A 13,259-nucleotide genomic window follows, 5' to 3' on the forward strand; every position below is an offset into this window, starting at 1 on the left:
GTGGAGCAGACTGAACATTGCAGGAGTTAAAGATTAAATATGTCACTATCATCCAGTCCTCCAGAACAAAGCATTGTAGATTGGCTGAGGTCATTTAGGAACTTTATCATGCTTGTGGTCCACTCAGAAAAGTGACTCATTAAATAAAGACACAATACGATGTAAATCTGTTCAACATCACAGAATGATCCTTAATGCAATCAGCTCAGCAAACTGAGGCCTTTCTTTTCCAACTGCAGTGTAGCGTTGGACTTAATGCATTCTTTAATTTGTATAAAGTATAAGTATAAAGGTCAACTGTAATTTGATCCTCTTGGTTCTGGAACAAAGTTAAGATGTACAAACACTGGATTGCATTGTTCGACTGTGCAATTTGAATGACGTAGCTCAGAGCAGTGCAGAGCGAGGGTGGTAAAAGTTAAAATAACTCTCGAGATAGTGGTTTATTGTGGATTTTAAAGCCTTTCCTAAGCTATGTCACCTGAGGCTGTGAGGTTAGACTTATTGCACTGACCTGGAGTGGAAAAATAGCTATTTTACTTACAGTAAAGACTCTCTCTCAGTAGGCCTTCCACCATCTGTGCACTATGGCTCTCAATACCTTTGAGTGGTAAGTAGCTTTTTGTTTGATTGTACCTTCCATATACTCCATTTTTAGTCATTGTCAGTGGAGGGTTAACATGTGCCTGGTTGCACAGGTTTAAGTCATATGCTTGTGTCAGTCATATGCCAGTGGTTAAAATGACAGGAATAATGTAAAATTTTATTTTCACTATCCCACACTGACATTCAATAAACAGTGGAAAGAAAAGTTAGTAACTTCTTGTTATCCAAGACCAACCTTGGTCAGCAATTTCTTTGCTCTGCATCATTTGAAGCTGAGTTATCATCAGATTTCCCAAACTGCTAAACAATAACTCAACTAAAAGAAAGATCATTAACACTGTACCAATAAATGTCTTGGATAAATGTTAAGATAATTGTGAATGTAATGCCGTTATGGATATTGTTTGCAATCTGTCAGTCTCACCCAGTACATTTGAATCTATAATAAAAGGATCTACTAATGCAGCGTTGATCACAGCAGTAGATCAATGCTGTATTAAATGGAAACAGTAAGGCAGCATGACAAACTGGGATCATTTGCTTGACCTATAGGAATGAGAAGTCAAGATAGTTCCGCTGCTACTTCTATTTTTACCATTCTTTTTACAACCTGTCTCTGTAATATGTTTCTCTGTTAAGTTCCCAGCTTTATGAAAGTGCAGCACTAAATCACTGCAGTAAAAGAGCAACAAAACCCAAAAAGGGCATCAATCTGACTTCCATTATCTATGCTCTTTATATCCTACTGTACTAGAATTTAAACATGCAAACTCACAATTACAAATCAACTTTTTGACACAGTTTTACATCTATTTGTTCTTTTCACCAGACCCAGTCAGTTAGTCAAATGATAACTGTTTGGTTTGATCAGTAGTGACAGATCAGAGGAACTCATGCAGAGTCATAATGCACAGTTTAAAAGAGCCAAAGAGCTCAGCAGCTACCGTGACTCATGCATTTTTCTCTTTACTGCGCTCTTCAATGACACAATGATACATGGATCCAATCAGACAATTTTATTATTTGTGTGCCAGGTATGTGATTCCTTTTTTCCCCACACACAAGTGCCACACACACACACACACACACACACACACCTCGCCTACAGGGATCCACACACACATGCACAAGTTAATCACTAGTTTCTCTCAGCGGGATGAGCCCCACCTGTCCCAACTGAAAATGCAGTAGAACCGCCCCTGGATACAACACTATCAATTAGGGCTTAAGAGAGCTGATTATTCACGCTGAAGTCTGTAGTGCGATATTGTGCACACTTTATTTAAAACAGCCTGAGTGCATGAGGGGTGTACGATGTATTTGATCAAACTCACAACGTCAACAAAAGGTGCAAAGTACAATCCAGATTCTCTTGAGGGAGAGATTTAAAAAGTGCTGCACTAGAGGCCAGTCTATCTGGGCTGCTTAGGAGCCGTGGAATGGGATTTGTGCGACTTTAAAATGGATCAGTGTTTTGTAATGAATGGGTTTTTTTTCGTCGGTGCGCCTGCCTATTATTAGCTACGGAGGCCTTACAGTAAGTGGAGGTGGTTCCATGACGGTCAGGGCTGCAGCTCTGCAACGCACCGACAGGCTTCAGATCAGCGTTCGTATTTTTGGCAATGCAATCGGACTTATCGCGCTGATCCAGAGGACCTCTCCCGAAACATCTGCGGTCGGCCACCTATTTTCAAGCCTCGTTCACCTTGCCTTGAAGATGAAGTTAAATACGATCTGCCGTCAGGTGCAAGCCGCATCCGATGGAGCCCTGCTTTTTATCTCGTCCATCGACCAACCCGATGCAGCACTTCCTTATGTTGCGGTAAGGGGGGGAAATGACACATATCCTGCAGGGGAATCAAACTGTTTTTTATTTCCTTATCGGTGGGTTTTTTTGCGATGAACAGTGAGCCAGATAAACAGGCTCAAGAGTCAGTGACGGGGTGTTACATAACGTATAATGCAGCAGAGCCTCATGACTAGTGTCTCGGTGGTGGAGGGACTGTTCTGTTCGGTCCTTCTGGTAGGATATACACAATTTTATCATCTTTGTTATGGATGATAACTGAGGCTGCGAGCTTATTTAATGGCTATGTATTTAGGAGGATATACTGAAGACGCTGTAGGGGTTATATAGAAAATCTGACCCTATCAAAAATGTTTAATGAATTCGAGGGTTGCGCAGTGTAGACTGTAACGGGAATAGGCAATATTAGAGGCGGTGTATCTCTATTGTGTCATACAGGCCCAGCCTAAGGTCAGACTATGTATGTGTGTGTGTGTGTGTGTGTGTGTGTACATATATATATATATATATATATATATATATATATATGTGTACACACACACACACACATATACATACAGGGCATACAGGGAATGCAGATCAATGAAAGGCTGATTTTGTGAATGGAATGAATGAATAAATCACAGTATCCCCTGACAGTAATCTTTAGAGGAGCATTGTATACAAAAATATCAAATTCCTGCTATGAGAGGTAAATACTGTTTTCTGATCGTACCACGTCAGAGTCAGACCTTTGGTTGTAGTGTAGATGACTGATAGTGATGCTAGGAATCCTAGTGAAAACGGGAGCAGTTGTGTCTTTATAGTGGGGTCCTTGGGGTCCAGTCAGCTTCAGAGACACCATGCAGGTCTAGCTGTTCTCATTCATAAGCACAATCTGAGAATCTGAATATGAATGACTATTTTGATCAAAGGCTCCCAGTACAATAACTCTTTCAAAGGGGTGAAGATGGTGGTGTGAAATTCAAATGGTGGTCTGGTGCTTAAATACACAGGCTCTGGATCTGGGACTCAGACAAGACTAAGTTTGGGACCAGTGGATATTCAGTACACAGAGTTTGACACCCTGTGTGCTGTGGTGGCACAAATTAAAACAAGGCTCTTAAAATAAGGCTGTACAACAACAGCAGATACACTAGTATGAGATTCAGTCACCTCTGCAGTTATTGTCATGTTAATATGCTGCTGTTTTTGTAGAATAAAATGGAGGATTGTTATCAGTATAATACGTGGAGGATTGTCTGATATAGGCTGTGACACAGAGACACAGACTACAGTTCCCTTGGAAACCAGTCCGGGTACCTAAATCATCAGCCACCATTTTCAAGAGACAGAAATAGTCTGTTTACCTATTCCCTCCATTTCATTTAATGAAGGTGTGTTTGTGCATGTCAGATTTCTAATACTCATCGCTATGAACTACAGCTGTGATAATTGAAGCTAAGCCTTAAGGTAAGGTTGTCTGGATTGTAATATAAGAACCATGAACAGGGGAAAGTATTTTAGGCTTGCAGATGGTAGATGGGATTACAGAAATATCTGGATAGGATTGTATCAGCCTTGATTAATCCATAGAGGACTAACTAATCAGTTTGTTTTTAAATTGTTTTCAAACTGAATGTGTTGAAAATTTAACTAATGTGTTTAACTAATGTGTTGAAAATCATTGCATTCGTTTGCAGCACTGGGCGTGTTGTAAATCCCTTTTTGTTTGCTTGTCCCTTTAAATTTTTTCCTGTATCAGTAACAAGGACAGGGAAGTTGTGAATGGGCACAGGGAAGTCACGAGACATCCATTGATAGCGCTGCAGGCAGAAAAAGCAGTGCAGATGATGAGGAGTAGTCACAGTGTCTAATCTCCATATTGATCCATGTTCCTGTACTGTTCAGGACAATAGTTTAGGATTTCTGGTGCTGATGCAGCTTGCTGTGCATCTTTGTATTTCGGCAGGTCCCAGCTGACGGATTCTGATATGGACTATGAGAGGCCAAACGTTGAAACTATCAAGTGTGTGGTGGTAGGAGACAATGCAGTTGGAAAGACCCGCCTTATCTGTGCCCGGGCCTGCAATGCCACACTGACTCAGTACCAGTTACTCGCTACACATGTGCCCACAGTTTGGGCAATTGACCAGTACAGAGTATGCCAGGAGGTGAGTAAGCATGTTACTATACCTGCATGTTTTTTTTCCTTGATCTGAAAGCATGTTTTTAAGCATTTCAGTCTCTCGCTTGACTAAATTAAATTCATATGTGAATAAAACATGGTTATTTTATCTCTTATTAGGTATTAGAGCGCTCCAGAGATGTGGTGGATGACGTCAGTGTGTCCCTTCGGCTCTGGGATACTTTCGGAGACCATCATAAGGACCGGCGTTTTGCATATGGCAGGTGAGTTACCGTAAAATTCAATGTTAGTCCACCAGCATGTGCTCTGGTGTTGTCTGAGTTGAGAGAATGTGCTTTGTGTCTTCCCTCCAGGTCTGACGTGGTGGTTCTGTGCTTCTCAATCGCCAATCCCAACTCTCTGTACCATGTGAAGACCATGTGGTACCCTGAGATCAAGCACTTCTGTCCCCGTGCTCCTGTCATCCTAGTGGGCTGTCAGCTGGACCTGCGCTATGCTGACCTGGAGGCAGTGAATAGGGCACGGAGGCCTTTAGCTAGGTAGTGGGACTTATGTCTGAATGGAAGAATTTAAAATTTTTCATGTAAAAGTCAGATTGTTTGAGTTTTGTTTTGGTCTACTCTTTTCTAGTGCTTGAATTGCCCATAATATATTTGTTTCTTTTTCAGACCCATTAAATCAAATGAGATTCTTCCACCAGAGAGAGGCCGGGAGGTGGCCAAAGAGTTGGGAGTGCCATATTATGAAACCAGTGTTGTTGCTCAATTTGGAGTCAAGGACGTCTTTGATAATGCTATCCGAGCTGCGCTCATCTCACGCCGCCACCTGCAGTTTTGGAAATCTCACCTCAGAAATGTGCAGCGGCCTCTCCTTCAGGCGCCCTTCCTGCCACCGAAACCTCCCCCGCCTATAATCACTGTGCCTCCTCCACCAACCACCACAGAGGAGCATCCAGTCGGCCTCCTGGAGGACCCACACTGTGCTGATGTCATCCTGGTTTTGCAGGAGCGACAGAAAATCTTTGCACACAAGATATACTTGGCAACATCCTCTTCAAAGTTCTATGACCTCTTTATCATGGACACACAAAATGAGGAGACTGAGAGGCCCCCTCGTGGTCCTCTTTCTGGCCGAGAGCTGCTGATGCGTGCTGCTAGCTTTGATGTTTGCGAGAGCAGCGATGACGGAGACAGGGCCAACCTGAGGGCCTGCACTAGCGACGGAACCTTGAAGGACTCCGAGGGGGGCCGGCGTGGCAGACTGCTCTCGTCGTGGAGCCGAGCCTTCGTCAGCATCCAGGAGGAATTGGTAGATGACCCTCTGACGTACAGCCCCAGGCCCATGACTGTAGTGCACATGGACCAGTCCATGCAGCTTGGTCCTTTCCGAGCAGTACTTCGCTACCTGTACACAGGTCAGCTAGATGAGAATGAGAAAGAGCTAATGCACATTGCACACATTGCTGAGCTGCTGGAGGTCTTTGACCTGCGGATGATGGTGGCAAACATACTTAACAACGAAGCCTTCATGAATCAAGAAATCACCAAAGCCTTCCATGTACGGCGCACAAACAGAGTCAAAGAGTGCTTGGCTAAAGGCACCTTTTCTGGTGAGTGGAAATTGTCAGTCCATGTTTGCTCATGTGTTCTGCTTGAAATACAGTGGATCCAGGTGTAAATAAGGTGCTACCAGTGTCTCACCTCTGTATTGCAGATGTAGTATTCAAGCTAGATGATGGAACGATCATGGCCCACAAGCCTTTACTCATCTCTAGTTGTGACTGGATGGCAGCTATGTTTGGCGGGCCTTTTGTGGAGAGCTGCACCAAAGAGGTGAGTCACCTTACATCTCCGGTCTGTTGGGCTGTGAAATAAAATTAACTGACCTCAAGTTCAGACCAAAGTCAATGCCAGGTTTCCTCTACATTGTTCATAATTTCCAGTGGCATTCCTGCTGCCAGTCAATTTATAAAGCGATAGCAATTAAAATTTAATTACTTTGTAATTATACAAAGCACACTAGTGCAGCAAAGATCAATACATGTACCATCCCAGGTAGAGAGCCAATGAACTACGTGGTCTGTGTACAAAGTATAATTTGATTAGGGGATTGCAGATCTGTTGTAATACAATTACGGTGGCTTCTGTGATCTAAACATACTGTAGGTCTTTGAACTCAGCTACTTTGTTTTTCTGCCTTAATAATACTACTGAAAGATAATGCATGCATGTAATATAAGAACTACCTCTGCAGGTAGTTTGAGATTTAGATATTAATCTGAATCATATGGCTCTTTAAAGCTGTTTTTGATGTGCTGACCAGGTATCAGCTTTGAGACATTGAACGTCTATAACTGAAAAAGTAGAAAATAACTACATTTTATTTTCCTCACATCATACGGTATAAACACAAAAGTGAAAAAAAGATTTCTTCTCACTTTTCTGTCAAATGCAAAACACAACAAAAACCTTGTGACTGTCACATGTTCCTCTTTCTAAGGTGCTGTTTCCCAACACAACTCGCAGCTGTATGAGGGCTGTGCTAGAATATCTCTATACGGGGCGGTTTTGTTCTCGGCCTGACTTGGATGCAATGGAGCTTATTGTTCTTGCCAATCGTCTTTGCCTCCCCCACCTGGTTGCACTTACAGGTATTAGATTTGGTACAGTTATTACCCTATAAACCACAGGATTGTATTACACAAAGCCATTATGTGTGTTTCTAAGTTATTGCCTATTGTGACTCCCCTTTTGTGCTTCTTTCAGAACTTTACACAGTAACAGTATTGACAGAGGCAGCAATGATGGGGGCTGACATTGATGGAGATGTGCTGGTGTACTTGGATATGGCCCAGGTACCTGTCAGTCATCTCAAAACAAGGACAGCAGTTAAATCACTTACATAATGCTTTGACAAATTGTATTTTATTAATGAGGGCATTTCTCAGGGAGAACTGCTCTGGAAGCTGAAGTAATCTTTACATGTAGTAGTCCTCCAGAGTGCAAGTTAGCTATTTGGCAAAATTAAGAGCAAAGGATCTTTGGGGCGGTGAATATTAGAAGACAGACTCAGCAGTAGAGCTTATCTCATCTTTCAGATTCAGATTTGCTACAGGTTCAGCTGTATTTTCACTTCAGCTTTAACTCATCAGCGTCATACCAGTCAGGCAAATATCCACAGGGTCTACCATCTACATGTTCATTTTGTGGCAGTTTGATAAATTAATTTCTTTGGTGATATGCACCACTAAAGAAAGAAGAAGAAGAAACAACTGATCACTGTGTGTGTGGATACCAGAGGCTTAATACTTCACCTTCAGCTGTTCTTCCTCAGGTGTCATAATTATTCCAGCGTGCTAAAATTAGCATGTCAATGTTAACATGCTAATGTTAGTAATAAGGTTAAAGTAGGAGTGCCTGAGTGCAGCTGATGAGCAACAACTGACAGTTCAGTAGTAATTTACTTCAGCTGAAGCTGATGGCTGTTGAGCAAACTCTAACAAAATGTAGAACCAAGCCTGATTAAGCAGGTGTAAACATGACAATCTTAACCTGGGGTCCCATAAAATGGCCACTGCGTTCTTGTCAGATAAAGATAAGGGTTTTTTTTTTTTCATTCATGCATTAATGACCATGGCTTTTTAGTCCAGTTCATTTGGGTTTAGCTCAAATAAGAAGATTTGACATCAGACAATCTAATGTTGTTAAAAGTTCCACGGTCCGGGCTTAAAACAAAGGGGACCACAATTTTACTGTTTTAGCTCCAACACTTTAGCTCAAACTCTCCCACACTATCAGAACAACTGAGTCAGTGCCTCAGTTTAAAACGCTTTCAAAAACCCACCTGTACAGACTGGCATTTCTATATGCTATATATATTTTATAACTTCTATTCAAACGTTTTCAATGTTCTAGATGCTCTTTTAAATGTTTTGCTTTATTTCTCATCATTTCTTGCTGTGTTTGCACCTATATTGTGTGGTACTGCTTTTGTGAAGCACCCTGTAACTATTAGTATTATTATAATTAAGGAGATGTCTGCATCCACACCAAAAGCAAACCTCCACAACATCGCTGGTCATATACAAAAATGGCTTACAAACACACTGATAAATGATTTTGTATATTGACAGTTCCATGGTGCCCAGCAGCTCACTGGTTGGTGTCTCCACCACATCTGCACCAACTACAACAGTGTCTGCCGCAAGTTTCCCCGAGACATGAAGGCCAAGTCTACAGGTAATACACATGTGATCTGGTTGTATGCTAGCGACCTGTCTAATGACCACTATTGCCTTTTCTTTCATACTTAATACCACACCTGACATATGGTTAGGCAACAAAGCCACTTGGGTGTTATAGTACATGAAGACCTGTTTGTCTTGGAACAAATAGAAAATGTTTAAGAGGCTTTGAAGAAAAATCTGTAAAAGCAGATTAAGCTCTGTGGATTCATTCCACCTGAGCGAGATTTATAGCTTTTAGCACTTCAGATATAGTGAAGGACTGAATGAATGTTTACTGCCTATGCTGTACTGCACATGTTGGGAATTAAGGCTGTGTTTCTTTATTGAACTATAATTTTAACAATGTATAAAATATAGAAAATTTAAATCTGTTTCTTCCAGGTGATATGTGCTGCAATTTGTTGTTATGACCATGCCCAAATACAAAAACTGTTGTAGGTAAATGGACTATTGAAAATTGACTCTTAAAAATCCAACATAGCATTTTCCTAAAACAGATTATTCTGATGCAGAGAACCAAGAGTACTTTGAGAAGCATCGCTGGCCACCTGTGTGGTATCTTAAGGAGGATGACCACTACCAAAGAGCACGCAAAGAGCGTGACAAGGAGGACTACCTGTATCAGAGACGGCAATGCAAACGCAAGTGGCTCTTCTGGAACCTTCCTTCCTCGCCTAACTCAAACTCTCCTTCCTCTGGCTCGTCCGCTGTCATCTGACCAAGTGGTAAGGCCAGGTTCACTCTGGAGTACATCAGTGTGCAATACAGTAGAAGAAGATAAGCACTGCTTACTAGGTACGCCACCCCAATTATTCAGGCACATAGTTTCTCTTCCTGTTTGTTTGCCTCTGCAGTCAAACGGCACTCCTCCAGGTTTGCAGGGTCAGCTCAATCTGGCGGTTAAAGTAGAGTTTTGTTCCTTATATTTTTAGCTCAGTGTACATGAGACTCAAACCTCAGTGATGTGAGCCTCACTGACAAATGGCACAGTGTAACTGGCGCAAATAACAACTCATATCGATTGTTAAATGTTCCACCATCTGAGTTTTAAGTTTTAAAAATAGGACTCTGCTGGCACAGAACTTTCCACCTATGATCATAATTATCATCAATTTAACCTGAACTGATAACCAAGTGCTGCTGATCAGCTGCAACAACCAGCAATTCAACACAGAACTTAAGTCTCAGAGATATAACACTTTGCCCTTAAGTGTTTGTACAATCTACCAAACTATATGTACAGTATGATCTCCTCAACAGGATGTAACATCGGTAAAGCTTGCCAGGAACCAATTATTGACGTCATTCACTCCAACCATGCTGATTATGATCGTGTATGCATAAATGAAAATGCGGGCAAGTTTATTTTTGTACAGCCATTCTGTCTTTGAATGTTTGTGTACGGCTTGCACAGCTGAAAGTGATGTGAGTCTGGACACACTCAGCATTTACATATTGTGATCTTGTGATTTGTGGCCTCTTGTCACAAAAGGGCTTTAGTTTACATGAATGCATTCAGTGTCCCGAGACACAAGAGATCCCAAATCAAGGAAAATATCTGTATTTTCTGTAAAATGCCAGCAAAAACAAAACCAGATCACTATTATTTCCTATGTGTTGCTTGATGAGGCTCGTTAGCACACATGTTTCCTGAGTCCTTCAGCTTTACATTGAAAGGTCCCATAAGCTTGATCACTGTCATCCTGGAAAGCTACACATGATGCATCTCAGATCCAATGGCAGCATTTCCAGAGCTGAAGCGACCACATATACATTATCATTCCTCCGTGAAGGAGTGTTTGTCATATCTGTCACTTGGTGGTGATTTGGCCTTTAGAGATTTGTCTTAGTTGATCAGAGGATGCCCCCTGACTGTCTGCAGTTGGCTGTGTAAGACTTGTACATGCAGGAGGCTTCCTCAGACCTGGATGAAGTCATCCATACTCTTCTACACACATTGAGCACTTTCTGGACTCTTCTCCACAGAGACACACACAAAAACCTCCAGTAGCAGCATCCTGGTGAACGGCACTAAAGACAGTATGGTGTCATGACATGCTGCGGCAAATTTTAAAAAAGGAACTGGGGAGGACACAAGACTATGATATTTAAAAATGTTTTAAAAAGTTGTTAAGAGGTTTAGATCAAATCATTTTTCTTGATTTGTTTTGCACACCTCACAGTATATCTTCAAGATTGTCATCTACTGTTGTACTTGATTGTAAGGTGGACTGCAGCATTATTTGGGTTTGTAAGCGTGGTGCTCAGTGAAGATGGGTAGTATTGTAAATTGTACAAAAATATCAAATGAACTGCAAGTAACTTGCATCACTCTAATGTGCAGTTACCTAATAGTGTGCACTGCAGGCAGTGAGCAGAATCATCCAGTATTACTGAGTAATACATATACAGAATATAGACTTGACTTATCTGACTTGCATTTAGTTACTGTGCAGCTACAAACTATTGTTGAAAATAACTGAATACTCATAGTGCTGACCTCCAGTTACATTTATTATATACTGTAGTATACATGCAAATTACAGGCAGTTCAAACAGTTGACTTATAGTAAAATAGGATTACAGTGCTAAATAGACACATTTATATAAATTACATTATAAAGACTTATGGTACATTCATAAAACACACCATTGTTATCAAGAGTAAATTCTGATTCCAGCATATGTTAAAGGCAGGCTTGCTTTGATTCTGCATACAATTGGTTATACTTTTCCAAACAGTTTTTACCTGAAAGACATTAGATAGATCCCAACAAAGAGCTTAAACTGATTAAGTGATATGAATCAATTCACTGACAAAACCAATTTTTGCTCGTAATAACTCCTGACCTAACTACACTGCATGAACAGGGCTCTCCAAAGGAGACGTTTATTCATCATCATTTAAAGTATAAGATATAGCTAATTGATGGTGCTGGTGCTCTAAGCAGTAGCTTTAAATTGCTCTCAATTATATTAATTTTGAATGTTGCTAATTAAACATAGGAACTGTCATTTTGAATATCTTAATTGTTCAAATCTTTTGACAAACATGGTCAGACATTAGGCAGAGGGATGAGCCTCCGGGAGCGTGGCACTCTTACGGAGCCAGCTTTATCCTAATTCTGAATGTTTTCATTCATAAGTAAATACAAATAAGTCCATTAATTAATTTGAATAACAAATGGTAATGTCCAGTTTTCACAAAAAATGCAGTGTATTATAATAGTTTAACAGCAGGTGGGTCTACATTCTTATAATTTGCCCTGGTGGTGTGATTGATAATGTTCATAGACATGCATTTCATTCCTCAGTGCATTGCATTTATCAATTAATCTACTGCTGATGTTCTGCATCAACAACACCTCATGCCTTAATGTACAGTGTAGTGTATGGTATCGAATGTAAAGTAATGTTACTATGGTTACTCGTTTGTTTGCTGTAAGTTACCATGGTGCTCTCTAGGCTGTGTGTGTATTCGTAAATGTACATAATCCATAATTTGGATGTAAAGCAATCAGTTGGTGTGTGATTTGAGGAGTCCGATGAGTGTGCTTCAGTTTGAACACTGCATAGGGTTTATGTTCTTATAAAGCTGAAACACAAAACTAATTAAAGACTCTGATGATCATCAAGGCCGCACTAGACTTACCACAACAAAACCATCAATTTGTGACATTAGCCATGAAATGAATGCAGGGATTTAAATTTTATTTCATTATTTTAAAGCTGCTTTATGCTAATGAGCTCCATTTTTGGAGTCTGCATAGTTACAAAATGCTGAGACAGCATGGCCATTGGAAGATAGATTTTAACTAAAACATGTAAATATAAATTGTGGGATGACTTGCAATTCAAACTTGACATAGCAATTGATACAAGCTATTGCATAGTTTAAGTAGGTATTGTTTTTGTACTATGCATACTGAAATGTCTGACTTTGAAACTACAAACTTGCACTGCTTTGTAGCACCAGGTAATATTCAAATTGCATTAGATCGTATTGCAACATCATTAGGTAGATAGACAACATCAGGTAAATAAAAAAGAAAAAAAGATCAAATCATAAATTACAATGACGACGTCACTGGGGCCCTTTTCCATATGTTTGGGTGCTAATATCACCGCTGCAGAGAAGCACAAACCAAAGGGAGCTTTAGCAGCACCAGGAATATATTATATATGCTGCACAATCACTACTGCATAGTTTAAGAGGCCTTGTTCAGAAATGGTTGAAAATTAAATTTAAAAAAAAAAAACAATAAATGAAAAGAAAAAAACTTGAATGTTTTCTCAGTGTTCAAAGCCTAGATGACGTTTTCCTTAGTCATCAGGTATTTTTGTTCTCAAGAGCTGTTTTTATTGTTTAGAAGCTGTAAATCTGAAATTCTGTAGCATGTGTTCTTGAAAATGTGTAAATAATATTTACTAAATAAAAAAAAGGAGCAACGTGTGCAGTTTGGGCTTGGCGC

At 40.4% G+C, this 13,259-nt stretch overlaps 1 protein-coding gene across 3 annotated transcripts; it reads left to right on the plus strand.

Annotated features, from left to right (window-relative positions):
• Window positions 1–1,974: 1,974 nt before the first annotated feature.
• On the plus strand, window positions 1,975–13,240 carry LOC108878492 (rho-related BTB domain-containing protein 2). Of its 3 annotated transcripts, none has more exons than XM_018669255.2 (10): window positions 1,975–2,428; window positions 4,365–4,566; window positions 4,701–4,804; window positions 4,895–5,080; window positions 5,210–6,150; window positions 6,255–6,373; window positions 7,041–7,191; window positions 7,307–7,395; window positions 8,674–8,779; window positions 9,285–13,240. In XM_018669255.2, exons 1-10 carry the CDS (start codon window positions 2,367–2,369, stop codon window positions 9,503–9,505), a joined length of 2,181 nt encoding a protein of 726 aa, XP_018524771.1. In that variant the 5' UTR covers window positions 1,975–2,366; the 3' UTR covers window positions 9,506–13,240. The 3 variants fall into 3 exon arrangements, with proteins under 3 accessions (XP_018524771.1, XP_018524772.1, XP_018524773.1); XM_018669256.2 differs by having other exon boundaries at window positions 9,300–13,240; XM_018669257.2 differs by lacking the exon at window positions 1,975–2,428 and adding an exon at window positions 2,446–2,629.
• The last annotated feature ends 19 nt before the right edge of the window (window positions 13,241–13,259 follow it).

The sequence above is a fragment of the Lates calcarifer genome, linkage group LG13, assembly GCF_001640805.2.
Source record: "Lates calcarifer isolate ASB-BC8 linkage group LG13, TLL_Latcal_v3, whole genome shotgun sequence".
Lineage (NCBI taxonomy): Eukaryota > Metazoa > Chordata > Actinopteri > Centropomidae > Lates > Lates calcarifer.

Bases quoted from the DNA above. Each gene is read 5' to 3' on its own strand.
- LOC108878492 (XM_018669255.2), top strand. From the start codon at position 2,367: ATGGAGCCCTGCTTTTTATCTCGTCCATCGACCAACCCGATGCAGCAC. The intron at 6,374-7,040 runs GTGAGTCACCTT...CCTCTTTCTAAG, and splicing joins TGGAGAGCTGCACCAAAGAG to GTGCTGTTTCCCAACACAAC. The intron at 7,396-8,673 runs GTACCTGTCAGT...GTATATTGACAG, and splicing joins TGTACTTGGATATGGCCCAG to TTCCATGGTGCCCAGCAGCT.